The 27521-nt window shown below is 38.9% G+C and overlaps 3 protein-coding genes across 3 annotated transcripts in view; 2 read left to right on the forward strand and 1 right to left on the reverse strand.

Moving 5' to 3' along the window:
- extl2 (exostosin-like glycosyltransferase 2) lies at positions 1 to 15795 on the forward strand. Its single transcript, XM_061927738.2, has 5 exons — positions 1 to 139; positions 2039 to 2478; positions 5809 to 5879; positions 13482 to 13597; positions 13671 to 15795. Exons 1-5 carry the CDS (start codon positions 135 to 137, stop codon positions 14062 to 14064), a joined length of 1026 nt encoding a protein of 341 aa, XP_061783722.1. The 5' UTR covers positions 1 to 134; the 3' UTR covers positions 14065 to 15795.
- Positions 15796 to 20251: 4456 nt separating this feature from the next.
- Positions 20252 to 27292, reverse strand: parla (presenilin associated, rhomboid-like a). The gene is made up of 10 exons (XM_061927737.2): positions 27146 to 27292; positions 25714 to 25885; positions 25399 to 25503; positions 25187 to 25319; positions 25019 to 25114; positions 24787 to 24936; positions 21425 to 21495; positions 21257 to 21358; positions 21092 to 21189; positions 20252 to 21029 (listed from the first exon to the last, which is right to left on the reverse strand). Exons 1-10 carry the CDS (start codon positions 27223 to 27225, stop codon positions 20894 to 20896), a joined length of 1143 nt encoding a protein of 380 aa, XP_061783721.2. The 5' UTR covers positions 27226 to 27292; the 3' UTR covers positions 20252 to 20893.
- fgf12a (fibroblast growth factor 12a) overlaps positions 26830 to 27521 on the forward strand; it is a 97756-nt gene continuing 97064 nt past the window's right edge. The window contains exon 1 of the mRNA XM_061927742.2: positions 26830 to 26939. Within this exon, the coding sequence (XP_061783726.1) occupies positions 26929 to 26939 (11 nt within the window). The 5' untranslated portion in view covers positions 26830 to 26928. The remainder of the gene's footprint in view (positions 26940 to 27521) is intronic.

Genomic DNA, 27521 nt, shown 5'->3' on the forward strand with positions numbered 1-27521 from the left:
AACACATCTCTATTTTGTAGACTCTTTAGTGATCGACGCCATCCAACACATCTCTACTTTGTAAGCTCTTTGGTGATAGACGCCGTCCAACATGGCGGTCGTGTGAGGTGATCGTTTGTCTGCACTATTTGGAAATGAGGTGAGTTTGTGTTTACGGAAGATTTGGAACATTCTTCACACTATCTTCTACTAAAAAGTACTTTGTCAGCGGCTCGTCAATATTTGTTTTGTTTTGTGCGTGTGATGAACTGGAACAGTTAGGCAAAACCTCTTTCTGCGTCAAATCCAGCAGTGCGGCAGGCAATGAGGTCTATTTTGTTGCAACTGTAACTTTATACCTTTTAGTCATAGTTATTTTAAGTGCCATATCTATCGCCCCCCTCCCCTATTATTCAAGGGGGTTGAATTTGAGCGATGCCAAATGTGATTTAAGCAGATGAAGACCAAACATGTGCATCTAGTTAGCATTAGTCTTTAAAAGGACTAACAGGCTGGCTTCAATCTGAAAAATGAAACATTACAACTCTTAGAGGTATTAACATGTTTCTCCCTGCCAATTTGTGAGAAAATTAATTTGGTAACAATAGAAACATTCAAATAAAATACAAAAATGATCTATCCATTCCTCATTTTTCTATAGCTTGTCTTTGTCCTTTTTTTATTTTTATTATATTGTAATATTTTTCTATTTTGTTTCCATTTATACCCCCATTATTTACTTTTTACTTTTTAAATTCGATCTCAATTCTGTACACTGCTGCTGGAATTTTAATTTTCCTGAGGGAACTCTCCTGAAGGAATCAATAAAGTACTATCTATCTATCTATCTATCTATCTATCTATCTATCTTATTTAGGGTACACTGCTGGAGCCTATCCCAGCTGACTGAGAATATTTCCTATTAAGTTTTGAATGTAATTTTGTCAATAATTGAATTATTATTTGTAGTGATACAATTGTCGTATCTACTGGTGGCCCTCAGATTGTGATGTGCAGTGCATCAGGAAAGTATTCACACCACTTCACTTTTACAGCCTTATTCTACAATGGAATACTCATTTTTAGTCCTCAGAATTCTACAATCAATACCCCATAATTAAAAACAATTTTAATTTGCAAATTTCCATCCATCCATCCATTTTCTACCGCTTGTCCCTAATTTATTAAATATAAAAAAACTAAAACATCATATGTTCAGATATATTCACAGCGTTTACTTTGGCAGGAATTACAGCCTCAAGTCTGTTTGAATACGATGTCACAAACTTGGCACACCTATCTTTGGACAGTTGCAACCATTCCTCTTTGCAGCACCTCTCAAGCTCCATCAGGTTGGTTGTGAAGTGTTGGTTGTCATCCAGGATGTCTCTGTACATTGCAGCATTCATCTTTCCCTCTATCCTGACAGCTGAGAAACAACAATCAAAATAAGTATGGTGCCAGTATGCTGTTTTTTTTCAATAAAATACTGGAAAGGATAGAAATGTAGTTTGTCTCTTTTATCCGATTATTAATCGATTAATCGAAGTAATAATCGACAGATTAATCGATTATCAAATTAATCGTTATATATATATATATATATATATATTTATTTATTTATTTATTTTTAATGTTTTTAATTAAATAAATACATTTTTATTTTAATATTATCATTATGGGGTATTGTATTTAGAATTTTGAGGAGAAAAATGAATTTATTTTATTTTGGAATAAGGTTGTAACAACAAAATGTGAAGTGCTGTAAATACTTTCCGGATACACTGCATGCCGAGTTGTACGGTATTATTGTCAAATCCTCCCTAAATGCAGTTGTACACAGAACATATCCAGGACAACATACAGTCAGAAAAAGACCGTCGCTAGTTTTCACGTGAATATTTCGTTAGCGGACCAAAATAACCTTTTTGATGATTTCTTGAGGTGCATTGATAACCAGAAAACACAATAAAACTAACAACAATGGCATTTCAACATGTATGATGGAAAGTGATGCTGAGAAGCCTATCTCTAATATTTCCTTTCTCTTTCTCCGCAGGGTCCGTGGCTGCTGCAAGTGGACCAAGCCAGCCTATCTGGTTTGGCCCATCCTGCTGCTCCTGCTGCTCGGCGCCGCCTTGACAGCCCTGCTCCCCTCCGCCGAGGACCATGCAGGGCGGGGTGTTCTCCAAGTGCTGCGGCGGGCGACATTGGAAAGCCAGACTTACGTTCAGGGTGTCCAGGGGGAGGAGCAGCAGAAATTTACGGTCATCATTCAAACCTACAACCGCACTGATATTCTCCTCAAACTTCTCAACCATTACCAAGCGTTGCCTCATCTCCAGCGGATTATCATAGTGTGGAACAACATGGGGGAGAAGCCTCCTCTGGAGTTATGGGACTCATTGGCTCCTCATCCTGTTCCTGTGCTTTTTAAGCAGCAGACAAGCAATCGAATGCACAACAGACTGCACCCTTTTCCTGAGATTGACACTGACGGTCAGTTTGCTTCTTCTATTATTACTTGTGTGTGTGCGTGCGTGCGTGCGTGCGTGCGTGCGTGCGTGCGTGCGTGCGTGCGTGCGTGCGTGCGTTCGTTTGTTCCGATACCAATATTTCGTTACCGGTTCCAAAATTATTTTGATACTTTTCTTAAAAAAAAATTAAAAAAAAGGGGACCACAAAAAAATCACTTTATTGTAACAAAAAAACTTAGGGTACATTAAACATATGTTTATTATTGCAATTTAGTCCTTAAATAAAATAGTGAACATACTAGACAACTTGTCTTTTAGTAGTAAGTAAACAAAGAAAGACTCCTAATTCGTCTGCTGACGTATGCAGTAACATATTGTGTCATTCATCATTCTATTATTTTGTCTACATTATGAGGGACAAACTGTAAAAATTGATTATTAATCTACTTGTTCATTTACTGTGCTTATTTTCTGTTTTAACATGTTCTGTCTACACTTCTGTTAAAATGTAATAATCACTTATTCTTCTCTTGTCTGACACATTAGTTTTGGATGATACCACACATTTAGGTATCGATCTGATACCAAGTAGTTACAGGATCATACATTGGTCATAGTCAAAGTCCTCATGTGTCCAGGGACATATTTCCTGACTTTATAAACATAATATGAATTTTAAAAAAGGAAAAAAGATTTTGTGACGATAAAAAATATCACTGTAATCATAGTAGTATCAACTAGATACGCTATTGTACTTGGAGTACTACAGTGGATGTCAGGTGTAGATCCACTCATGGCATGACATTGTGACGCCGGTGAGCTATTGTATCCTCCTACGGTGTGTAGTGAAGCATGTTTAACTATTCCTCGTCCTCCAGTGATAATGATACTTGTAAGAAACGTACTTTGTTTGTCGCCATGGAGACCAGGATTAGTGATTTAGAAGTAGCTAAAACACTGCCGACTGCGAATGAACGTTTGCCGCTAGCGAGCTAGCCATGTCCTAAAGCACTACTGAAGGTGTTTCAGTGTTATAACTTCACCTTTATCGTTAGTTTTTACACCAAAATGCGTCCATTTTTCCTTTTCTGTCCACACACTGTCTGCTTGTAAGTACTCCGTGTGTGTGCGCTGCCCAACATGCTCCTCTGCTCGTAAACCAGCAATGCTACGACGTGACGATGACAGGGGCGCATCATGGTGTAGCTGTATTTTAATTTTGCAATGAAAAATGAAATTTTAACATTTCTGTTTGTTTTTATTAATAATTGAGTTAGACTTGATTTATCTTAGTACTGCATAACTACAGTATATTAAATTTGTATTTAATTAGCCTGACTCTAACAACCTTTCAAGGTCAGGTAAAGTATGCATGAACGTTGACAGCCATGATATAAATATATTATTGCTGGAGTGCTTTTGATCAAACACCATCTTTAATCAGGTTAATGACAAGGATTCATTTCCATTAATCACGATGAAATATAATACATTTTTAAAAATCTATTTTAATCTTGTTTCATTTTGCATTAGAAAAGAGACTCAACAAAGAATATATATATATATATATATATATATATATATATATATATATATATATATATATATATATATATATATACAGTGGGGCAAAAAAGTATTTAATCAGCCACCAATTGTGCAAGTTCTCCCACTTAAAATGATGACAGAGGTCTGTAATTTTCATCATAGGTACACTGCAACTGTGAGAGACAGAATGTGAAAATCCAGGAATTCACATTGTAGGATTTTTAAAGAATTTATTTGTAAATTATGGTGGAAAATAAGTATTTGGTCAATAACAAAAATTCAACTCAATACTTTGTAATATAACCTTTGTTGGCAATAGCAGAGATCAAACGATTACTATAGGTCTTTGCCAGGTTTGCACACACAGTAGCTGATATTTTGGCCCATTCCTCCATGCAGATCTTCTCGAGAGCAGTGATGTTTTGGGGCTGTCGCCGAGCAACACGGACTTTCAACTCCCTCCACAGATTTTCTATGGGGTTGAGGTCTGGAGACTGGCTAGGCCACTCCAGGACTTTCAAATGCTTCTTACGGAGCCACTCCTTCGTTGCCCGGGTGGTGTGTTTGGGATCATTGTCATGCTGGAAGACCCAGCCACGTTTCATCTTCAAAGCTCTCACTGATGGAAGGAGGTTTTGGCTCAAAATCTCACGATACATGGCCCCATTCATTCTTTCCTTAACACGGATCAGTCGGCCTGTCCCCTTAGCAGAAAAACAGGCCCAAAGCATGATGTTTCCACCCCCATGCTTCACAGTAGGTATGGTGTTCTTGGGATGCAACTCAGTATTCTTCTTCCTCCAAACACGACGAGTTGAGTTAATACCAAAAAGTTCTATTTTGGTTTCATCTGACCTCATGACATTCTCCCAATCCTCTGCTGTATCATCCATGTGCTCTCTGGCAAACTTCAGACGGGCCTGGACATGCACTGGCTTAAGCAGGGGGACACGTCTGGCACTGCAGGATTTGATTCCCTGTCGGCGTAGTGTGTTACTGATGGTAACCTTTGTTACTTTGGTCCCAGTTCTCTGCAGGTCATTCACCAGGTCCCCCCGTGTGGTTCTGGGATTTTTGCTCACCGTTCTCATGATCATTTTGACCCCATGGGATGAGATCTTGCGTGGAGCCCCAGATCGAGGGAGATTATCAGTGGTCTTGTATGTCTTCCACTTTCTGATAATTGCTCCCACAGTTGATTTTTTCACACCAAGCTGCTTGCCTATTGTAGATTCACTCTTCACAGTCTGGTGCAGGTCTTCAATTATTTTCCTGGTGTCCTTCGACAGCTCTTTGGTCTTGGCCATAGTGGAGTTTGGAGTCTGACTGTTTGAGGCTGTGGACAGGTGTCTTTTATACAGATAACAAGTTCAAACAAGTGCCATTAACACAGGTAACGAGTGGAGGACAGAAGAGCTTCTTAAAGAAGAAGTTACAGGTCTGTGAGAGCCAGAGATCTTCCTTGTTTGAAGTGACCAAATACTTATTTTCCACCATAATTTACAAATAAATTCTTCAAAATTCCTACAATGTGATTTCCTGGATTTTTTTTTCACATTCTGTCTCTCACAGTTGAAGTGTACCTATGATGAAAATTACAGACCTCTGTCATCATTTTAAGTGGGAGAACTTGCACAATCGGTGGCTGACTAAATACTTTTTTGCCCCACTGTATATATATATATATATATATATATATATATATATATGATGATGATGATGGTGATTGAATATGCAATAAAGCGTTAATTTCCACAGCCCTACTTATTGTAACAAATCCATCACGTCTGTGCTTGCCCTTCAGCTGTGTTGGTGCTGGATGACGACACTCTGCTCAGCGTTCCTGACGTCAGCTTTGCTTTCACTGTTTGGAAGGTAAAACTCTTCAATGACAATGTGCATGATTTACTGCCAATGCTCTAATGGTCATTTGAAAACTGAAGATAGCGGAATTGGCGGGGAAAATGCTCTTTTTGACCTCATGGATGTTTATGTACAACACAACAGACTCTATGTAATAGCGGTAAGAAACTACTGAGTCAGCATTAATGCCGCTGGTGAGTTTATCTGCAGTGTTTCCCACAGAACTACAATCTATCTGTGGTGTTGAGTTGAGTGAGGGGGAGATGATTGACTTGTCTAATATGCATCATTATTGGCCGTGAGCGATACCTGCTTTCATGCTACAGTTTACAAAAGTGTCAACAAGACCAGAATTCAAGATTCTTTTTTAATTCAACTAATCCTGCCCAATTATGTGCAGCCTAGCAACTTTGTCTAATGCCCCGACTTTGTCTTTAAGCATCGCTTAAACCAGCACGTCACCTGTCTAATCTCACACTGTTAGTAGCACCTTAGAAAACACCTGCCTCTACAAGTATTACCATTAATATACAGTGGCGTAGTAGACCTAAGTATTCATTAAGTACCGCCATAATGACAACATTAAAATACAGTAGTGTAGTAGACCTAAGTATTCATTAAGTACCACTATAATGACAACATTAAAATACAGTAGTGTAGTAAACCTAAGTATTCATTAAGTACCACTATAATGACAACATTATATACAGTAGTGTAGTAGACCTAAGTATTCATTAAGTACCGCCATAATGACAACATTAAAATACAGTAGTGTAGTAGACCTAAGTATTCATTAAGTACCACTATAATGACAACATTATATACAGTAGTGTAGTAGACCTAAGTATTCATTAAGTACCGCCATAATGACAACATTAAAATACAGTAGTGTAGTAGACCTAAGTATTCATTAAGTACCACCATAATGACAACATTAAAATACAGTAGTGTAGTAGACCTAAGTATTCATTAAGTACCGCCATAATGACAACATTAAAATACAGTATTGTAGTTGACCTAAGTATTCATTAAGTACCACTATAATGACAACATTAAAATACAGTAGTGTAGTAGACCTAAGTATTCATTAAGTACCACCATAATGACAACATTAAATACAGTAGTGTAGTAGACCTAAGTATTCATTAAGTACCACCATAATGAAAACATTAAAATACAGTAGTGTAGTAGACCTAAGTATTCATTAAGTACCACCATAATGACAACATTAAAATACAATAGTGTAATAGACCTAAGTAGTCATTAAGTACCACCATAATGACCAACATTAAAATACAGTAGTGTAGTAGACCTAAGTATTCATTAAGTACCACCATACTGACCAACATTAAAATACAGTAGTGTAGTAGACCTAAGTATTCATTAAGTATCACCATACTGACCAACATTAAAATACAGTGGTATGGTAGACCTAAATATTTATTAAGTACCACTATAATGGCCAACATTAAAATACAGTAGTGTAGTAGACCTAAGTATTCAGTAAGTACCACCATACTGACCAACATTAAAATACAGTAGTGTAGTAGACCTAAGTATTCATTAAGTACCACCATAATGACAACATTAAAATAGAGTATTGTAATAGACCTAAGTATTCATTAAGTACCACCATAATGATCATCGTTAAAATACAGTAGTGTAGTAGGCCTAAATATTCAATAAAAACATGGCAGAGGTATTATTTCACAAGTGTATTTCATATTTTCGACCACTGTGACATTACACACAGTTTGAACAGTAACACTGTTGGAAAACAAAACACTGCACTTAATTCAAATGGTTCTTTGGCGTACCACTAGATGGAGCCCGCGTACCATTAGTGGCACTTGTACCACAGTTTGAGAATCCCTGGTCTAATCGAAACTGGTTTGTTTCTTGGGTAGATGAAGCAGGAACAGCAACACGTAACAATATGTCAACTCTTTATTGCCTCAACCTATTTCCTGTTCCTGTCTACAATGCTAAGCCTTCTGGGTAATGTAATATATAAACATTTACTTCCTCGCTTACATGTCGTCATGTATTTATTTAAGCTTTAACTATCCAGGTTAAGTTAATTAACTAAGTATTCTGATTTTCAACTCTGACCTAACAAAGAGGCAACGTTTACATGACAGAGATGTTGAAGTGTGATGATAATCTCTTATTCTTTTACCAACAAAAATGCTAGCTCTATTAGCTAATTTTGCAGGTATAGACCTCAGACTCATATTTTTGTACTTGACGCAGGCCTATCGTTGACATGCTAATGCTAGGCATGCTAGTTTTTTTTAGCCCATTTTGCAGATACACCCCTAAAATTAATATATTTTGCTACTTGACACTATCTGGCTAGCATGCTAACTGTTAGTGTTTCAGTTCGGCTTGTCAGTATTCACACAACATTTCTAACAAAATTGCATTTTCTGGTTACTATTATTCACTGTATAATAAATTTAAACAGTACAGTAATTTAAAAATTAGCTTTATTTCCACACTATAGAGAGCACCGGTATATAATTTTATGAGAAAAAAAATATTTTTCTATATATTAGCCGCACCGGACTATAAGCCGCAGCTATAAATGTTGTGAAATGAGTTATTTACACGTAAATATTGTTTATATGTTCATTTACATACCTTAATTGTTGTCAAACAATCCCTGTAATTTGGCAGTAAAACGGATGATCAAACAAAACAGAAGTCACCGTCATGGACCCACTAGCTACGGAAGCTAGCTCTCCAATCAGCTAAACAGACTCAATAAGTCCAAGAGACGTTTTGGTGAATTTACTGAGGGGTTTGTGAAACTGGAAGAATACAAAAAGAATGCCGTTGTAAGGTAATAATATTAACACTGACACTTGTAGACATGTTAGCGTATAAGCTAATGCTAACAACGCTAGCTTCAGTACATTACGATAGCACGTACAAATATGCATGAAATCTGCATGAAAACACTCCTGCAGACATCACACACGGGACGGTTTAGTAAGTATGAATTGTTTTAGTTATATTGTAAAACCTACAAACGTTGCTTGGAGTGATGAATGAAAAACCCTTTCGAGCAAAAAGCGCTATGGACAGATTGACTTTCTGTTTAAGGCAAAACAGGAAGTTCATTTTCAAACAGCAGCACTTGCAGTGAGCAAACTTGTCCAAAAGATGGCGCCATAGCACAAACAGACCATTTCAGTCCTCTGCTTGGGTTGAAATAAAACTAATGAACACAAAACATTATGGCAATTAGCAGAAAAAAAGCATAAATTAGTCTCACCGTATTAAAAGCCGCAGGGTTCAAAGTGTAGGAAAAAAGTAGCGGTTTATAGTCCCCAAATTTACAGTATGTGCTTTTACCACTCGGTGGTGTAAAACATCGATACAGTATTTGTTTTCCCATTTTAGTTTTAAAGTTAAAAGGAACATTTCAAACATTGAGAACTAAATCATCAAATCACAAGTCGATACAACTTTCTGAAAAAGCTGTCGAAAATTATGTCATTTTAGGCCAAAAACAATCACAGAAAAAAAAAAACCAAAATCCTAGGAGGACTGGATTACAACAGAAGAGTATATCAAATAGATAAAAACATGTCAAAACGAAAATACAGAGGTCTCAGTTTTCCTTAGTTGCCCGTTCTAAAAGGTGTGACAAAGACCCAAACCTTTTTGCCACAGGAAATAATGCAAATTCATTTGTTTTAGACATGGACAAAGCACATTTCATGGAGATTTACTTGCAGAAAACAAATGTGAAATACATAATGAATACACATGTAACATTCACAGATTGTCAGTCCCATTATAATGTGTTAATGAGGTTGCTCGAAATATAACAGTGGTGGTGGGCCGCCACAAATAAATGACTGCATCGCAAACAACCGCACTGATGTGACACACAAAGCTGCTGACTCATCATGATACTTCAAATAAAACTACTGCCATCTTGTGGCGTTCATACGAACTACATTAGGAGGGTGCTTACAGCCACACCTCTTGTTATGTGGGATACCACTGATTTTCTTTCCGATCCGATACCAAGTACAATTCAGGCTGGCATCCGATACTTTGTGCAAATATACCTAAAGTGTCTGCCCCATTTGAAAAAGTTGTCTTTTCAAATAAGAACATATTAATCTAAAAACAACAACAGTAGAACTGTGAGAATAAAGAGCAAAACAATGGAATGTAATGACAAAAAGCTGAATTCTTTAAACTACTGATAATAATATACTCCGTCACCTATAACACAATGTTGTGTCTTTAAATGAATAAAACACATATCAAAATGGCCCCCCATATCTGACTTTTCAGTATGTGGCCCTTGGTGGAAAAGTTTAGACACCCCTGATCTAAGGTATTAGAAGCTCTCAAAATACAAATAAGATATATTTAAGATATAGACAAAGTTTAGTTAGTTAATTAAAAAACGTAATAATACTAACTTATGAATTAATTTGAAAAATTACAACAATAATAAACACTGTTAAATATGAACTGAACATTAACATTTTCCTACAGGCAGAATTTTAAGTTATGCAGTTACACAATCGTATTATAAGTGTCTTTATTCTTTTCTTACATGGAAAAAAAACCACAGTAAAAATATAAGAAAAAAATTGATTTCTAATTAGAAAAAGCGGAAATGTTCCAACCAACGTTCCCTCTAAGGTGCGCACCTGCGCAATTGCGCACTGCTCACGCGTCCTCTGCGCACAGCAAATCTATGCCGCGCAAAAAATCAAATCCCACTCTAAACAAAATAAACAAATCGTTTGTTTTGTATGATTTTGCAATGCAACTGTGAGTAACAGGTGACGAAAGGCGGCCACAACTGATAAAACAATGTTTGTCAACACTTAAATTATTGTAACGTCTGTGGAGACACTTAAAGGAGGACAGGAATTCCATCGGTCCCTTTATTTAGCGAAATTGTTTGTCGGCCATAACCACACCAAAACAATGTGTAAAATACTTCTATCTAGCAAAACTGGTCATTGTCTACCGTACAAACCAAGCCAAAAGGAACTCTTCATCATCTGTTATATCAACAGCAGCCGCTTGCTCTCTCTCTCACCTGCACCAACACATACACTATGGCAATTAGCCACTGGTGCGTTTATGGCCACACAAAAAGTTGGACAACTCCAACACTACACGTAAAGTCTAAATTTCAGGTCGTTTTACTATGACTCCTCAATCAGTGTGCTTATTCTACTGTCATTTGTTAAGAATGTTATTTTTTGGATATTAATCATGAAATGATGTTACAGGACTACATAATTGCTAATAAAAATATTTATTTTACGGGCAGAAAGTTAATAAACACTTCATCTCATGCAACATGTGAATGTTTTAAGGGGAACTAAATGTGATCTCTGAAAGGGGTACACAATCTTTCCAAAGCAGGACCCCCACCCAGGCATAAAATACTATAGTGCATAGCTGATTAAAAATAAAAACAATATCTAAGTGGGCCAAATCACATATATTAGAAAATAATCTCCTGAAATTGACTACTGTCACTTCATTATAATAATAAGACATTTAAAGGCCTAGTGAAATGTGATTTTCTTATTTAAACGGGGATAGCAGGTCCATTATATGTGTCATACTTGATCATTTTGCGATATTGTCATATTTTTGCTGAAAGGATTTAGTAGAGAACATCGGCGATAAAGTTCGCAACTTTTGGTCGCTGATAAAAAAGCCTTGCCTGGACCGGAAGTAGCAGATGAGTAGCGTGACGTCACATGTTGTGGAGCTCCTCACATCTGCACATTGTTTACAATCATGGCCACCAGCAGCGAGAGCGATTCGGACCGAGAAAGCGACGATTTCCCCTTTAATTTGAGCGAGGATGAAATATTTGTGGATGAGGAAAGTGAGAGTGAAGGACTAGAGGGCAGTGGGAGAGATTCAGATATGGAAGATGCTGTGAGAGGCGGGTGGGACCTGATATTCAGCTGGGAATGACTAAAACAGTAAATAAACACAAGACATATATATATACTCTATTAGCCACAACACAACCAGGCTTATATTTAATATGCCACAAATTAATCCCGCATAACAAACACCTCCCCCCTCCCGTCCATATAACCCGCCAATACAACTCAAACACCTGCACAACACACTCAATCCCACAGCCCAAAGTACCGTTCACCTCCCCAAAGTTCATACAGCACATATATTTCCCCAAAGTCCCCAAAGTTACGTACGTGACATGCACATAGCGGCACGCACGTACGGGCAAGCGATCAAATGTTTGGAAGCCGCAGCTGCATGCGTACTCACGGTACCGCGTCTGCGCATCCAACTCAAAGTCCTCCTGGTAAGAGTCTCTGTTGTCCCAGTTCTCCACAGGCCAATGGTAAAGCTTGACTGTCATCTTCCGGGAATGTAAACAATGAAACTCTGGCTGTGTTATCCAGCACAACAGTCAAGGGGTGCATTCTACGGCGGGGGTGCGTTATCCAGCACAACACCTGCCGCAATACACCGCGTCCCACCTACAGCTTTCTTCTTTGCTGTCTCCATTGTTCATTGAACAAATTGCAAAAGATTCACTAACACAGATGTCCAGAATACTGTGGAATTTTGCGATGAAAACAGACGACTTAATAGCTGGCCACCATGCTGTCCCAAAATGTCCTCTACAATCCGTGACGTCACGCGCCGGCGTCATCATACAGAGACGTTTTCAGCAGGATATTTATAAATAAATAAATGATAAATGGGTTATACTTGTATAGCGCTTTTCTACCTTCAAGGTATTCAAAGCGCTTTGACAGTATTTCCACATTCACCCATTCACACACACATTCACACACTGATGGCGGGAGCTGCCATGCAAGGCGCTAACCAGCAGCCATCAGGAGCAAGGGGTGAAGTGTCTTGCCCAAGGACACAACGGACGTGACTAGGATGGTAGAAGGTGGGGATTGAACCCCAGTAACCAGCAACCCTCCGATTGCTGGCACGGCCACTCTACCAACTCCGCCACGCCGTCATTTTGCGCGAAATTTAAAATTGCACTTTAGTAAGCTAACCCGGCCGTATTGGCATGTGTTGCAATGTTAAGATTTCATCATTGATATATAAACTATCAGACTGCGTGGTCGGTAGTAGTGGGTTTCAGTAGGCCTTTAAATTGTTATGTCAGGTTTGAGACAAATGTGCTGCTGGTATGGCCACAGTGTGCACGTCTGTATTCCACTGAATGCTCAGGGTGTTTGTGCGTTTGCTCACACACATGAAAAATTAGAGGGGACATTGGTTCCAACAAAAAATGTATAGTACCGGTAATATATTTTAGTCATCAATAATACTAATCTGTTTTTAGCATTAAAAAAATCAAATCAAATCAATATGGCCCCCACATATTTTAGTAGGCAATGCAGCGCTTAAAGGTAAACGTTTGGACACACTTGAACTAAAGAATCGATATGAGAGCATAAAGATCTGGTATCGATATTTCAGTATGGAGCCGCACGTCACTATTGATTAGGTGACAGTATTGGCTTTTGTTGAGCACACACTCCAACTATGTGCGCTTACTTGAATAAAGGCATTCATGGACACACTCTTGTGCAAATGTTTACTTCACAGCAATTTCCGGAGCAAATAGTTGGCTGTGTGCCGCGAAGACACGTGGCAAGTGCAGCAGGCGTGTACAGTTATGGAGGCTTTGAGCTGCAGGATCCAGAAAGTGCAGGAGGAGACAAGTAAGGCAGAGTTTTAGGATTTGTGCGTTTGATTCCACCTTTAAACCAACGCTCTCCTTCTTGCTGTCCCCAGATATTCCATGGTGCTCATCAGTGCCTCCTTCTTCCATCGCCGCTACCTCCACATGTTCCAGGAGCAACCCGCGGAGGTGCACGCTCTGGTGGATGCGACGCGGAACTGCGACGACATCGCCATGAACTTTGTGGTCTCCATGCATCTGAGGAAGCTCTCTGGCGCCAGCAGACCCTCGGGGGTGTTCGTCAAGCCCGTGGACATGCGCAACCTGGAGAAGGACGCCAGCAGCGGCTTCCAGGGCTTGTGGCATCGGCCTGAACACCTCCTGCAGAGGTCTTACTGCCTCAATAGGTTGGCGCACATTTATGGCGTCATGCCTCTTCACTTCTCCAACCTCATGGTCGCCCAGTTTGGCTTCCCGAGCTATGCCAACCACAAAAGCAGATGTTGAGTATTTAAGTACAAAAACAACACGATGCTCGTATTACATTTATTTACCCAGTGCTATTATACTGTACTACATTTCAACAGTTCTAAGTAAGTCCCACAACAATTTAGTGGCCACTTTAAAGGTACTAAGCCCTACTTTTGTATGTCGGTACGATTATTGCTACTTTATCCGCTTTTTACCAGCGCTGTCCATAATGAGCCAACTCATGTGATAAATCTGAACAAATACTGCACTAATTATTAGGGATGTCCGATAATGGCTTTTTGCCGATATCCGATATTGTCCAACTCTTTAATTACCGATATCAACCGATACCGATATCAACCGATATATACAGTCGTGGAATTAACACATTATCATGCCTAATTTGGACAACCAGGTATGGTGAAGATAAGGTACTTTAAAAAAATGTTTATAAAATAAAATAAGATAAATAAATTAAAAACATTTTATTGAATAAAAAATAAAGTAAAACAATATAAAAACAGTTACATAGAAACTAGTAATTAATGAAAATTAGTCAAATTAACTGTTAAAGGTTAGTACTATTAGTGGACCAGCAGCACGCACAATCATGTGTGCTTACGGACTGTATCCCTTGCAGACTGTATTGATATATATTGATATATATAATGTAGGAACCAGAATATTAATAACAGAAAGAAACAACCCTTTTGTGTGAATGAGTGTAAATGGGGGAGGGAGGTTTTTTGGGTTGGTGCACTAATTGTAAGTGTATCTTGTGTTTTTTATGTTGATTTAATAATTTAAAAAAAACAAAAAAAAACGATACCGATAATAAAAAAAACGATACCGATAATTTCCGATATTACATTTTAAAGCATTTATCGGCCGATAATATCGACAGGCCGATATTATCGGACATCTCTACTAATTATGTATTTAACCACACCTCTTTACCTGGATGGTTACCTGAGAGGCGGCACAGTCAGTCGTCATGGCGACGCATAGTCAGTGCAAAGATGAGTGAGGAGAGTCCCGACTAGTGTGCAAATTTCACCCCGACTGAATTTTTGATGAAACTGTTTTGAGCAAATAAATTCTGTGCATTCAAGCAACACTTTTAAAAATGACATTCCGACATTCAAATTGCATTTATGTCCAAATATCTGGGTCTTTTTTTAGGTTTAAAATGTATTATTTAAATTGTGCAAGCAGGTAATCATTATTCACAATCAGCATACTTGCCAACCCTTCCGAATTTCCCGGGAGACTCCCGAATTTCAGTGCCTCTACCTAAAACCTCCCTGGACAACCATTCTCCCGAATTTCTCCCGATTTCCAGCCAGTCCGTGCGGACCTGAGTGAGGACAGCCTGTCGTCACGTCCACTTTTTCTTCATATAAACAGCGTGCCGGCCCAGTCACGTTATAATATCTACGACATTTGGCGAGTGCACAACTGCACATACAACAAGAAGGAGACGACGAGTGACAGAGAATAGAACGAGGATGGACAATTCAACCCTAAACTCACTCCTTTCCTGCAAATTAAATTCCACAGATGCTGCCTGTAATAGAGTGATCTAAGTTGTTTGTTGCCATCTCCTGGTGAATGTTGGGTATAGTGTTCTGTAGTTTTTTTTGGTTGGCCAACGGTTTACGTTGTATTGCGCACCCTGGCGGCAAGTGTGGGAGTCGGTTGCATTGCATTGCACTTTCAAATACAACAATGAATAGAGGAGTGTTATGTGTGTGTATGTGTAAATAAATGAACACTGAAATTCAAGTATTTATTTTATTTATATGTATATGTATATATATATATATATATATATATATATATATATATATATATATATATATAGCTAGAATTAACTGAAAGTAAAGTATTTATCTTATATATATATATATATATTAGAGATGCGCGGATAGGCAATTATTTCATCCGCAACCGCATCAGAAAGTCGTCAACCATCCGCCATCCACCCGATGTAACATTTGATCAGAACCGCACCCGCCCGCCATCCGCCCGCACCCGCCCGTTGTTATATATCTAATATAGACGATGCAAGGCATTAGTGAGGTTATAAAGCTTTTGCCTGTTAAAGAAAGGAGACTGATCCAATGCAGCACAGACATTCGCGTGCCACGCTGTCACGACCCAGACGCACACCAGTGCGCAATCATATGGGAGCCGCGCTGAGCGCACCTCCAAGCGCGTCTCGCTGCCGGCGACGGCCGGGTATGGGCCCAACGCTCCAGCGCCATCCATTTTCAGGGCTAGTTGATTCGGCAGGTGGGTTGTTACACACTCCTTAGCGGGTTCCGACGTCCATGGCCACCGTCCTGCTGTCTATATCAACCAGGGTGAGCCCCACCCCTTTCGTGAGCGCACTGCGCGCGGAGTGACCCCTGTTACGCGCCCCCGGCAACAGGGGTGGCGGGCAGGTAAGCTGCGCGGGCGGAGCGCGCGGAGTGACCCCTGTTACGAGCCCCCGGCCACGGGGGTGGCGGGCAGGTAAGCTGCCTACCTGCTGCGCGTGACGCCGGCTGCGGCGAAGGCGGACGAGGCGGGGTGTCGGTGCGGTGGGCGCGGTGGTGACCCTGGACGTGCGTCGGGCCCTTCTCGCGGATCGCCTCAGCTACGGCTCCCGGTGGGGCCCTCTCGGGGGAAGGGGCCTCGGTCCCGGACCCCGGCGAGGCGTCGGGGGCCTTCTCCGCTCCGTAAAAGTGTCCATGTCTTTTTCTTTTTTTTTCTTCTGTTGTGGCATATGCAGCAGGTGCCTGCTCGTTTTTCGTATGTGGGTAACATTTAACTATGTATATATATTTCCGAATTGGTTTAACTTCCACCCACCTGAATCTATTTAAAATCTAATTTTTTTTTTATTTCAACCGCCCGACCTGACCCGTGGATAAAATCTAATTTTTTTAAATTTCATCCGCCCGATCCGCGGATAATCCGCGGACTCCGCGGTTGTGCCCGCAAACCGCGCATCTCTAATATATATATATATATATATATATAAGAAATACTTGGATTTCAGTGAATTCTAGCTATAAATATACTCCTCCTCCCCAAATCTTCCGAATTCGGAGGTCTCAAGGTTGGCAAGTATGACAATCAGATTTAAAAAAGAAATATTTGACATGCTGTAGCAAGTGTCCCCACAGCCTTTTTAGAAGCACCTTCGTGACGTCATCAAGGACCCGCCTCGAATGGAGAAGGGCCCGCCTTTGTATCCTCAAGGAAAATCGAGTTTAAAAATAAAGCCCGAATCTCTTCTAACAATTTAAGAATAAAGCCTGGAACTCCTCAAAACACCCTCACGAGAAAGCTGTAAGTTTGATCAATTTGTTACTCTTCATAGGCTAACCTAGCATGATGAACTCTGATATATGAGACACTACTGTATTTGCGCACACAGCTATGCTAATGTTGCTAATGTTTGTGTCCTCCTGTTCGACTCCTTAATGTTTCTTTGTTGTCAGTAATATTAGATATATACTGCGTTGGACAAGAGCAAAGTTGCAGTGTAAATGTAAAAGGTGGATAAAGTCAATAGTAATGCTTATTGGAGCCACACACTTTAGAAGGGAAGAGGTGTGGACAAGCATTGTTCATGAGCATTAAAAGCTGCAGGCACAAAACGGTGTCTTCCGAGAAGGCAAACTAAAAGTATCACGATTCTATTGTGGTACCTCTCAGACTTATTTGAAGTGATATCACATTTGTTGCTTATGAGCTCTTACTATTGATCTCACCTTGACATAGGGATGCACAAATGAGTATTAGCATTTATTGAATATATAACAAACTTTGTGCATATTGGACCAGTGATCAATACTTCATACAGGAGGACATCAATACAAATTGTTGATGACCACAATCTAAGCCGGATCCATCCCGGGTTCGCGTCCCAGTCGGAACTGAAGCAAGGTCTGGACAGCCTTATTACAAAATGGAATCAATTCATTTTTGTCCTCAAAATTCTACACCCAATACCTCATAATGACAATGTGACGTTTTTATAAAAAAAACATTTTTGCTATTTTATAAAATATAAAACGCCTAAAAAAATCTCATGTACGTAAGTATTGACAGCATTTGCTCAATCCTTTGTTGATGCACCTTTAGCAGCAATTACAGCCTCAGGTCTTTTTGAATACGATGCTACAAGCTCGGCTGGCACACCTATCTTTGGGGCGTTTCAACCATTCCTCTTTGCAGCACCCCTCAAGCTCCATCAGGTTGGATGAGAAGCGTTGGTTTTCATCCAGAATGTTTCTGTACAGCGCTGCATTTATCTTTTCCTCTATACTGACTAGTCTCCCAGTTACCGCCGCTGCGAAACATCCCCACAGCATGATGCTGCCACCACCATGCTTCACTGTAGGGATGGTATTGCCTGGTTTCCTCCAAACATGCTCCATTAGATTAGATGGAAATTGTTTTTCATCCAGAATGTCTCTGTACATTGCTGCATTCATTTTTCTGTCAGTTCTGACTAGTCTTTCAGTTTCTCCTAAATGAAAACCAACACTTCCCATCCAACTTGAGGGGTGCTGCAAAGAGGAATGGTTGCAACTGTCCAAAGATAGGTGTGCCAAGTTTGTGGCATTGTATTCAAAAAGACTTGAGGCTGCCAAAGGTGCATCAGCAAAGTATTGAGCAAAGGCTGTGAATTAGGGATGTCCCGATCCGATATTTGGATCGGATTGGCCGCCGATATTTGCAAAAAAATGCGTATCGGCAAGGCATGGGAAAATGTCGATCCAGATCCAGTTAAAAAAAAAAACTCTGCACTCAACGCACCTATTTAAATAGTACATTCCACTTTTCTGCTGCTCCCTTATTTCCGATCCGCATTTTCCAGCACACCTTCAACACATCCACATGTCTGTGGATTCTCACGCAGTTGCTTTTAGCTGCTGGCATTACACGACAGACTCTTCTCACTCTTTTCTGTGTCTGTGCTTCTCACAGACGGCAAGCGCACCTTCTTACACACGTCACATACTGTCACGACATACGTCACATACTGTCACGTCATACGTCACATACGTATACGTCCTCCCCGAGCAGAGAGGTAGCAGCATGGCTAACGTTAGCTGTGATGCTAGCGCAGCCGTGTGACCAACGTTCTCTCTAAGGTGCGCGCTTGTGCAATTGCGCACTGTTTAAACGTCCTCTGCGCATAGCAATTATATACCACGCACAAAATCAAATAAAAAAATAAGCGCATAACAATTTTCGACACACGGACACGACAGAGAAAACAGTTTTCGTCATCATTGTTCAAATATTATAACGTCTGTCGAGACGCTTATCTCCATTCGGTGCCACACGTCCACACCATCAAAATGCCGAGGCAAAAATTTCTAGATCAACACCGTATGAAAAAATTAGTGATTTTTTTAGTTGTGATTTCCTTCTCTGCATGAAAGTTTAAAAGTAGCATATATTAATGCAGTATGAAGAAGAATGTTTTAATGTAGACATGCAAGCCTTGAAAGAAAATGTTGAAAATCAAGACTACATTTCCTGCAAATGGATGCATTTCTACCCTATATTTTAACTTTAGATTTATTCTCATATCAAACTCTTTTGGCTGTCTTTTTGACACTTACATCCGACGCCCCCCTCCACACCCTGGATTATAATAATGTAAATAATTCAATGTGATTATCTTGTGTGATGACTGTATTATGATGATAGTATATATCTGATACTATATATCTGTATCATGAATCAATTTAAGTGGACCCCGACTTAAACAAGTTGAAAAACTTATTCGGGTGTTACCATTTAGTGGTCAATTGTACGGAATATGTACTTCACTGTGCAACCTACTAATAAAAGTCTCAATCAATCAATCAAAACACATAGAATCATCATACTGCTGTGATTATATGCATCAAGTGTTCATTCAAGGCTAAGGCAAAATATCGAGATATATATCGTGTATCGCAATATGGCCTTAAAATATCGCAATATTTAAAAAAGGCCATATCGCCCAGCCCTTGTTTCAATGATGCCATTTCTGTTTGTCATGTATAATTTTGTCTATTTTGTGTTTATTCTTGAATAAACAGGTCAGTTTCTTGTTACCAACCATTGTGTATTATTCAAACTCACCTAATTCAGCTGGCTAGTTGTTATCAAGAGTACTAAAACCCTTTTCAACATGATTCTGACAACTAAGTAGGCTAAATAACTTTAAACTTTAATACATGCTCGGATAGGCCATTATCGGTCAGTATCGCTATCGGATCGGAAGTGCAAAAACAATATCGGTATCGGATCGGAAGTGCAAAAACCTGGATCGGGACATCCCTACTGTGAATACTTATGTACATGTGATTTTTTATTTTCAATAAATAACAAATTTCACATGGTCATTATGGGATACTGTGCGTAGAAACAAACATGAAATTATTCCATTTTGGAGTAAGGCTGTAACATAACAAAATGTGGAAAAAAGTGAAGCGCTGTGAATACTTTCTGGATATGCACTTTATGTAGAAAAGAAAACCAGGTTTCAATAATGTTAGCTCAAATGACTTTGTCATTTGAGCTAACATTGGGCATAGTGAAATCTCACGTACACATTAGAAAGCGATACAATGACTAAAAAAGGTTAGATGGTAACTAACTTGAGGTTATCTTTACTGATGGGCTTTTGCTTAGAAATGTAGTTGATAGTTGGTGAAGAGGTAGGAGCAACACATTTGTCACCAGAAATAAATACCTTTACAATGAATGCAAATGAATATAAAAGTATTAATAAGCATCATTGGCAGCACCATCTCACTGAATAAAAAGTGTCTTGAAGCCAGTAATCATGTACAAGAAAAAAGAAGCGTCAGTTAGGTCTGTGTGGCCCTTCTCCGCCTCCAGGTCTGGACCCTCCGCGTCCAGGAGAGCGAATGTCGTGCCAGATCTTGACAAGAGGCTCCCTCTTGCTCCAGATCAGTTTGTGGCCGTAGGTGACATACCAGCTGCGCAGTGGGAAATACAAACTCAGTGACGATTTGGACATGGAAAAAAAAAATAGACTTACGCTCCAAAGAGAGCGCCGCCAAGGTGAGCCGCGTGGTCCACCAGCCGCCATCCCAACAGCAGCCCGACTGTGTCCGCAGCAACAACTGCTTTAATAACCTGTGGAAGTGAAAAGCATCACGTGTGCATTATTCACACTTCTTGCCTGCACCATGCACACACTCACATTCCCCGCTGTTACAGACACCACAGGCAGGAAAAGGATGCCCAGTTTGGCTTCCGGCACGTTTGCACAGAATGCAGCCAGCACTGCCATGACTGCACCTGACTGAAGAATCCAGGGGTTAAACTTCATCTTTGCCCTTGATTAGTTCAAATGTAAGAAGAGTCTCACCGCTCCTAATGAAGGATAAATGCGTCCTGAGGCTGCTTTACATACGTAGCTAACCATGGTGGAAATCACACCTAGGAGGAAATAATAAGACAGTTATCTTTAGTTTATTTTCCTTATTATTAGTCTTTGTAGTTCTCCCAGACAAGATCATATATTCTCTTTCTCAATGCACACATCCTCTTGTTGTTTTGTCCTTTTGCAAATGATGCTACAAAGGAGTGTTAGTTTTCAAAGTAAAAACATACTCAAGAATAAGGATGGAATTTTGTGAGAATAAAGCAGTCATTTTGGGGAGAAATGACATGAGTACAAATATATTGAGTTGTACAATACAATTGCAGTACAAGAAAAAAGGCCTAATTCTACAGAAATAGTATTCTAAATGTATTTCTATATAGTTGCAGTTATTAAAAAATTGTAGCAAATTATTAGAAACAAAATAAAGTTGTAATACAAGACGAATAAGGTAATATTACAGGAAAAAAATAATGTTTTGCTGTCCTTTTTAATTATTGTAGTTATAAGATTAGTTGAAACTTTATGAAAACAACATCAAATTTGATGTGAAACCCAGAAATACTGTTCAGCTATTTCAAGAGTAGTTATTTTTTTCAATTTTGTCAACATTGATTATGACAAATAAACTTAATTAGAAGTTGCAATATTTGTACAATAATATCTGTACAATTAGGATGAGTATACTCTTCTGTATGCTGGAATATGTAGAGATGAGTTTTTTGTACTTCTCCCTTTATTAATGTATTTTTTCTCTTTAGTTATTTTTGTAATTATTGTTTATTTCTTTAAAAAGCAATCTTAAAGGACAACTCTATGATTTTGTTAAAACCATTGCAATAAGGTAATAAAAAGTTTGAATATTTGAAAAACAAACCAATTTTCCGTGAATAAAATGTTTTAAATATTTTAATCAAGAGAATAAAGTTGAAATATTACAAAATACTGTAATTTTTCGAGAAAAAAAGTTATATTCACAAATAATTCTAAACTTACCAGTAATTATTTTTTACTTAATTTTTGAAAACAAAAATACAGTTATAATTACAATAATAACATAGCTAAAATAATAATAATAATAATAATAATGAAAATGTCTAATATATTACTTGTGGGAATTTTTTACTTGTATGAAGTACTCAATGTTCAATTGACAATTTTTTATCAACTTCTCGAAAAGCTAACACTATTGTCATCATTGTTTTTGTCATTTTACTAATTGGTCTTTTCTACCAATAGTATAAACCGGTGATTCTCAAACGTTGGTACGTGTACCACTTGGTATGTGGGCTCCATCTAATGGTACGGCAAATAATTATTTAAAGTACAGTGTTTTATTTTCAAACACAGTGTTACTGTTCAAACTGTGTATAATGTTACAGGAGACAAAAATATTGAATATACCGGTACTTGTTAAATAAAACTCTGCCTTGTTTTTACTGAATGCATACGCCTACTACGCTACTGTATTTTAATGTTGGTCAGTATAGTGGTACTTAATGAATACTTAGGTTTACTACACTACTGTATTTTAATGTTGGTCAGTATGGTGGTACTTAATGAATACTTAGGTCTACTACACTACTGTATTTTAATGTTGGTCATTATGGTGGTACTTAATGAATACTTAGGTCTACTACACTACTGTATTTTAATGTTGGTCAGTATGGTGGTACTTAATGAATACTTAGGTCTACTACACTACTGTATTTTAATGTTGGCCATTATAGTGGTAGTTAATGAATACTTAAGTCTACTACACTACTCTATTTTAATGTTGGTCAGTATGGTGGTACTTAATGAATATGTAGGTCTACTACACTACTGTATTTTAATGTTGTCATTATGGTGGTACTTAATGAATACTTAGGTCTACTACACTACTGTATTTTAATGTTGTCATTATGGTGGTACTTAATGAATACTTAGGTCTACTACACTACTGTATTTTAATGTTGTCATTATAGTGGTACTTAATGAATACTTAGGTCTACTACACTACTGTATTTTAATGTTGGTCAGTATGGTGGTACTTACTGAATACTTAGGTCTACTACACTACTGTATTTTAATGTTGGCCATTATAGTGGTACTTAATAAATATTTAGGTCTACCATACCACTGTATTTTAATGTTGGTCAGTATGGTGATACTTAATGAATACTTAGGTTTACCACACTACTGTATTTTAATGTTGGTCAGTATGGTGGTACTTAATGAATACTTAGGTCTACTACACTACTGTATTTTAATGTTGGTCAGTATGGTGGTACTTAATGAATACTTAGGTCTACTACACTACTGTATTTTAATGTTGGCCATTATAGTGGTAGTTAATGAATACTTAAGTCTACTACACTACTCTATTTTAATGTTGGTCAGTATGGTGGTACTTAATGAATACGTAGGTCTACTACACTACTGTATTTTAATGTTGGCCATTATAGTGGTACTTAATGAATACTTAGGTCTACTACACAACTGTATTTTAATGTTGTCATTATGGTGGTACTTAATGAATACGTAGGTCTACTACACTACTGTATTTTAATGTTGGCCATTATAGTGGTAGTTAATGAATACTTAAGTCTACTACACTACTCTATTTTAATGTTGGTCAGTATGGTGGTACTTAATGAATACTTAGGTCTACTACACTACTGTATTTTAATGTTGTCATTATAGTGGTACTTAATGAATACTTAGGTCTACTACACTACTGTATTTTAATGTTGGTCAGTATGGTGGTACTTACTGAACACTTAGGTCTACTACACTACTGTATTTTAATGTTGGCCATTATAGTGGTACTTAATAAATATTTAGGTCTACCATACCACTGTATTTTAATGTTGGTCAGTATGGTGATACTTAATGAATACTTAGGTCTACTACACTACTGTATTTTAATGTTGGTCAGTATGGTGGTACTTAATGAATACTTAGGTCTACTACACCAGTGGTCCCCAACCTTTTTGTAGCTGCGGACCGGTCAACGCTCGAAAATTTGTCCCACAGACCGGGGGGGGTTCATAAAGGAATACAATCATGTGTGCTTACGGACTGTATCCCTGCAGACTGTATTGATCTATATTGATATATAATGTATATATTGTGTTTTTTATGTTGATTTAATACAAAAAAATAAAATAAACATTTTTTTTTTCATTTCTTGTGCAGCCCGATACCCGGTGGTTGGGGACCACTGTACTACACTACTGTATTTTAGTGTTAGTCAGTATGGTGGTACTTGGTAAAAAAAAAGTTTAAGAACCACTGATATAGACATTAAAACATATGTTTCTGAATGCCACGTGGTAAGGTATTGAGGGGTGTTCCAGACCTACCAGCAGACATGTAGACAGCGAGGAACTGTTCCCTCCCTAAAAGGGAGACGATCCCAGAGGAAAATGTCCACAGGACATACATGTTGGCCATCATGTGGATGATGGAGTAGTGACTAAAACAGGACAGGACCATAGGAAGGCATTGCCTCTCTGGAAAAGACAGAAACAACACCTAGTGTCAGATCCTCTCATTTCAAATCGGAAGATGGACATTTTCTGCTATGCTTCTCACTGGAGGCTGGGTTGGATATAAAATACTTGAGCATGCTTCTCTGCATCGAGGGGATCCGCCAGCAGCACAGGACTACAGCATTGAGCGCAATAATACCTGCGGAAGAACCACCATGAAATACGCCCCACCCTAAAGAAATGTGGAATCAAATAAAGCATGGTGGAGCACCTGAGACGGTTTTCTGGCCTTCAGTGAGGCTGCCCCAGAGGTCATCCGCTACGGACATGAGGAGGATGAGCTGGCGCTGGAAGCCCGTCAGCTGGTTCCACCAGTCGTGCCAGTGCACCATGTCTGCGGAGCCCTGCCAAGTACATATCCTGGTGCTCAATGACATTCAACAAGAAACAACATAACCGTGTTGTTTGTCATTCAAACATCACCTCGAGCAATTGTTCCGCCCCTTCTTTATCTCTTAGAGTCCTAACTCTTGACTTGATGCTCTCATATTGCAGTATGGCAGCAGCACCAAAAGAACAACCTGTAAACTGAGTCAAAACAATATATCAACTCCACAATTTTAAGTAATAACACCTACAGTATGAACCTTTAAGTAGATTCAAATAATTGTACCACTGTCATAAAGGAGTATTACGTCATGCTGGGCCTGGTCTACTTCTTGGATAATCAACTGTTTTTCTGAAGTACTGTACATGCTGATAGAAATATTGTCCTCCAGCCATCCGTCAAAAACTTACCCCCACTGTAAACATCAGTGGCTTAAGCAGCTTTCGTAGGCGGACATTAGGTCGCGGTGGAGGTTCAGCTGGACACGTGTTGTGTGTTTCTGGGCTGACGTTGCCTTCCTTTGTCTCTGTTTTTTTAGCTTCACGACGGAATCCACGCCTCAGTTGGTTGAAAGAGTCCACTCTTAAAATGCAGGTAAGCACAAACAGAAAAATCCTTAATTTCTGCTATGCAGAGTACAATAACTGAAGCGCGTGTCAATGTTCCAGTGATTTAAAATGCCATTGCTCTATGGCACATGTCAAACTCAAGGCCCGGGGGCCAGATCTGGCTTGCCAACTCGTTTTACGTGGCCCGCAAAAGCCTAGAAATTATGTGCATTAATAAAACACTTCATCTTTCTTAATAAACATATTCATTCTTTCAATTTTGACAGAAAATGTGTATGTATTGCATAAAATTGCATGTCTTTTAAGCTTGAGAACAATCTAATCATGCAAAAAAAACATTATTTTAACACAGGGGTGTCCAAATTGTGGCCGGCAGTTCTAGTTTTGTTGGCCCATTACAAATGTAAAAAGAGCAAACATTTCTGATGTACTGCTCAAAAAAACCAACAAAATTTGACACTAAGAACTAAGCATTTACAAATAAACATATCAAAATGCCCCCATGCTTTGACTTTAGTGTGGCCCTTGTTGGAAAAAGTTGCGACACCCCTGTATTATCTATTTCAAATATTTTTTGTTAGAATAAAATGCTTGTCCTCCTGACGTTATCCATCAATTACATTGTTCATAATGAAATGAATAATCAAATCCATAGGGAATTGTGCAATATTATACATGACACAATTCATATATATTCACTGTAACAAGCGGCCCTCTTGAGATCAGCCATAACTGGAATGTGGCTCTCAATGAAAACGAGTATGACAACCCTGCTTTATGTTGATGAACATTACACAATACTATTTAAACACTATTTAAATACTGTTTAAACAAGCTACAACATACAATTAGCAGAAATATGTGGCGACTTGTCCAGGGTGTACCCCGCCTTCCGCCCGATTGTAGCTGAGATAGGCTCCAGCGCCCCCCGCGACCCCAAAGGGAATAAGCGGTAGAAATGGATGGATGGATGTGTAACAACAGGGGCAGCACGGTGAAACAGGGGTTCGTGCATGTGCCTCACAATGTCCAGGGTGTACCCCACCTTCAACCCGAATGCAGCTGAGGTAGGCTCCAGCACCCGCCGCGACCCCAAAAATGGACAAGCGGTAGTAAATGGATGGATGGATGTGTAACAACAACAACAACACAACTGTCAAGCTGGCGTTGAAAGTTACATGATAGTATCCAATGACAGAACTGTTAGCTAACCACAAACACTATTCCACTGTTCCTCTTTTCACACCACCTTTTTAGTGTTTTATTTACTGACCTGGAACCTGGCGGAGTTACATTTTTAGCTGTAATTACGTTTGTTTGAGCCCATTTCACGACGAATCCTCTCCACGCCATGTTTGTTTGTGTTGACCTCAACCGGAAGCCCCGCCCACTCTGAGAGTTTTCATTTGATGTTGCGTTCATGACTGCTGCGGGGTTGGGTTTTCTGCGGTCTCCCAAAGGTTCAATATTGCTTTTGGGGGAAGAAATATAGTAAAGGGACAAGGAAAATACATATATAAAAATCTTTTTATGTAGCAAATGTACAGGTGCACGTCAATTGTATCTAGTATGTTTTATATTCTTTAAAAGAACAGACATTGTGGTGTCATTGAAGGCAGCATCTTTTTCGAATACGTATTTTTCACTTT

Source organism: Nerophis lumbriciformis, linkage group LG35, assembly GCF_033978685.3.
Source record: "Nerophis lumbriciformis linkage group LG35, RoL_Nlum_v2.1, whole genome shotgun sequence".
Classification (NCBI taxonomy): Eukaryota; Metazoa; Chordata; class Actinopteri; order Syngnathiformes; family Syngnathidae; genus Nerophis; species Nerophis lumbriciformis.

What these genes read in the sequence shown, in the direction of transcription:
- extl2 (XM_061927738.2), top strand. An exon ending in TCCTGAGATTGACACTGACG is followed by an intron (nt 2,479 to 5,808) that starts GTCAGTTTGCTT and finishes CTTGCCCTTCAG; the next exon opens with CTGTGTTGGTGCTGGATGAC. An exon ending in GAAAGTGCAGGAGGAGACAA is followed by an intron (nt 13,598 to 13,670) that starts GTAAGGCAGAGT and finishes TGCTGTCCCCAG; the next exon opens with ATATTCCATGGTGCTCATCA.
- parla (XM_061927737.2), bottom strand. Translation starts at nt 27,225, where the DNA reads ATGGCGTGGAGAGGATTCGTCGTGAAATGGGCTCAAACAAACGTAATT. An exon ending in GTAACTCCGCCAGGTTCCAG is followed by an intron (nt 25,886 to 27,145) that starts GTCAGTAAATAA and finishes CTGCATTTTAAG; the next exon opens with AGTGGACTCTTTCAACCAAC. An exon ending in TATATCCAACCCAGCCTCCA is followed by an intron (nt 24,937 to 25,018) that starts GTGAGAAGCATA and finishes TGTCTTTTCCAG; the next exon opens with AGAGGCAATGCCTTCCTATG.